The sequence below is a fragment of the Microtus ochrogaster genome, chromosome 16 (genome assembly GCF_000317375.1).
Source record: "Microtus ochrogaster isolate Prairie Vole_2 chromosome 16, MicOch1.0, whole genome shotgun sequence".
In the NCBI taxonomy this organism is placed as follows: domain Eukaryota; kingdom Metazoa; phylum Chordata; class Mammalia; order Rodentia; family Cricetidae; genus Microtus; species Microtus ochrogaster.
The window spans coordinates 506537-509732 of NC_022018.1; the positions used below are offsets into that span (position 1 = coordinate 506537).

The 3196-nt window shown below is 40.0% G+C and overlaps 1 protein-coding gene across 1 annotated transcript in view; it reads right to left on the reverse strand.

Moving 5' to 3' along the window:
- Itga8 (integrin subunit alpha 8) overlaps nt 1-3196 on the reverse strand; it is a 175320-nt gene that overhangs the window by 125647 nt on the left and 46477 nt on the right. Inside the window, exons 9-10 of the mRNA XM_005354625.3 lie at nt 2746-2789; nt 1340-1396 (exon numbers count right to left, since the gene is read on the reverse strand). Coding sequence (XP_005354682.1) covers nt 1340-1396; nt 2746-2789 — 101 coding nt within the window. The remainder of the gene's footprint in view (nt 1-1339; nt 1397-2745; nt 2790-3196) is intronic.

The window sequence follows — 3196 nt, forward strand, 5'->3', positions numbered from 1 at the left end:
CTCCCCAAACACACCATTGACAGGAAGCTCTCTCCTTCTTTGAGGACTTTCAGGAATTGACATCAAATGGTCTCTTTGCCATTTCCAGCTGGTTCCAGCAGTCAGAGCCAGCTCTACCTGTGGCTGTCATTTATCACTAGTAACTACTTAGCCACCTCATTAAGACCCTAGTCTTTAAGGTTTTGTTTCGATTTTCTTTTTTTTTTTGAGAGAGACAGCAAGAGAGAGAGAGAGAGAGAGAAAGAGAGAGAGAGAGAGAGAGAATGAAGTTGGGTAGGTAAGGAGGTAAGGAGGACTAGGGAAAGAGGGAGGGGAAGGAATATGATAAAATATATGAAAAATTAAAATAATAATAATAAACAAACAATTCTTTCTTTTAAAAAAAGACCCTGGGCTATTCCTTCCATGGCTTGAATTAAGTCTTAGTCTTAAATGCATTATATAGTGGTCAAAGGTTTATTCTGACAGAACATGGAGTCCTTTCTCTGCTACCAAGAGGTTCCCTGTGGCTTGCCTTTATTATACCTTGAAAGACCAGAGCTCATGCTAGGCCTGGTGGTTCATGCTTATAGTCCAAGTGTATGAGAGGCAGAGGAAAGGGGAGTATGAGTTACGTAGTGAGACTACCAAAAGAAATGAGAACTAGAGGTTGGGTTAGCTCAGATAGAGCCCATAGATAATGTGTTCAAGTACCTGTGTTTCATCCCCAGCACCACAAAAACATAAAAAGAGCTCAATTCAGGTAGCTAGTATTAGCTTCACAACGTGTGCTTAATTTTGTAAGTGGATATGGCAAAAAGGGAAACCCTTAAAACTAGAAGATTCTGGACTAGAGCTTGTAGTAGGTGTCATGTCTTTTACCAGAACCCTTAGTTCTGACTTATATTTTGCTTGCTTATAGCCCCTGTAGCCCTGAGAAATGTCAGATTTACCCAACTAGTTCCTGTATGAAAGCCTTCACGTTCTCTGCCACTGGCTTTGCTTAGGCATTTCTGTTGTAGAGGCCTCCAGCCTTTGTGCTACCCCCACCATAGTGTATAATTCTATACTTATACATATTCTTCAAACCACTATCTGAAGCTGAGTCAATTGAGGTGCACCATTATATCCAGTGTTATTTCCTGAATGAATGACTACATGATATGAACATTAGTTGTTTTGCATTAAAATGTCTTTCCCTAAGACTGGATGTGGTTGTAAACATCCATAATCCCAGTGCTTGGGAGGGTGAGGCAGGAAAACTGCAGTGAGTTCAAGACCAACCTGGGCTCCACAGTGAATTCCAAGATAGTTTGAATGAGGCTCTGTCTCAAGACAACAACAACTGAAAAGTCTTTACCTGCTCACCAGTAAAATTCTGAATGAAGGTCATATCTGTGGAGTTAATGATGGAGACCTGAAATTGCAAAAGCAAGACAATACATCATCTCACAGAATCGGAGAAACTGTTTTTAAACAATTGAAACTTAAATCATTCAAATTTCTTACGAAGTGTAATAGTTGGTTAGCCATTTGTAGAAGTTGCAAAATTGTAGGCCTCCAAGAATAATTTTAGAAAAAGACAGTGGAACTTGCTTATGATTCTAAAAAGGGAAAATAGGTAAATGCAAGGATATGGGCAACAGTTAGCATGTTGATCAGTTAATTTGTCTGAGCTTGATTTTGTTCTAAACAAATATCTATGCTTATGCTATTATGAGGACTGATAAATGGCTCTTTGGGAAAATAAACTTTCTTAATGCTATTTACATAGAATAATGTCACCTTTAATTCTATTTAGACAAACATAAACCTACAAATTGTATATTGCCTAGATCGCTTTTATTTTAATTTATTTTTTGATACAGGGATTCACTTAGAACATAAACTGATCTGGAACTTCCTGTGTAAGACAGATTGACCTCAGACTCTGGATTCTTCTGACTTATCCACCTCTTGGGTGGTAGAATGATAGCACCGCCATGCCCACCTTAAATCCTCATGTGACTGCATGCATATGTTTGCATGGGTGCAAATGAACATGTATGCATGCGCATGTGGAAGTCAGAGGTCACCCTCAAATGTCATTTTTTTTGGGAGACATCAACCTAGTTCTTTTAGGCAGCATCTCTCTTTGGCCTGAGGCTTACCAGTTGAGCTAAGCAGACTAGCCAGCAAGTCCTAAAGGGTTCAGCCTGTTTCTGCCTCCCTAATGCTGGGATTACCATGTTTGAGTCATTTTACATGGATTCTGAAGATCAAATTCAGGTCCTCTTGCTTCCACAGTGAACACTTACCTAACTGAGCTATCATTCTCATCCTGTGAGCCATTTTTGTGTGACCTCGTTCTATGCATCTTTTTTTCTAACGTCATAGTAACCAGTTATGAGGGTCTTAAGTATTATCCTCTCAAACCTAACACTTCAGAATGTGCGATGCCTTTGTAGAGGAATAAGTTAGGGACTTGGAGAAAAGTTCACCCTTTGGGTAGCTTTTGTGAAAGGAGGAAATACAAATGTAGAAGGAAATTTTCTATGTTTTGGATAATGGTGATTCTTTGCAAAAAGTGCACCCCACATTTTTGTTTCACATGGATCCCCAGAAACCATGCGTCAATATAGTTGCATTTACCTCCTATTGGGATGAGCAGAGAAATAGCACACTTCTGTGGTCGGAACTCATTAGTAAGGAACATTTACAGTGGCTTATATGGGAAAAATATTTCAGTGCACAAAGAACATGTCTGGGCTATACATTGATACTCACGTATCCAAAGTTCTGCGCTCCTCTTGGAATCCCAGCAACCAATTCTGGGAATAAGAAGAGTCATTTAGAGGGGGAGCCACATTAATTGATTAATTAGTGTGCTTATATATGTGTATTCATGCATATGGCTGCACATGTAAGCAGGCATCAAAAGGCCAGAGTAGAACCTTGGGTGTTTTTCCCTCAGAAGATATCCACCTTGTATTTTTGAGACAAGGCCTTTCACTGGGACATGGAGCTCATAAAATTATTTTGGCTATGTGGCTGCCTGGTGAGCCACAGAGATCTGCCCACTTCTGCCTCCCCAGCTCTGGAATTAGAAGCACAAGCCATCACATTGTCTATGTTACATGGGTTCTGAGGCTCGAGCTCAGGTCTTTATGCTTGCATGAGCTGTTCTTTAACAACTGAGTCTTCTGTTCAGCTCCTAGTGTATTTAAAGCTGTTTAGC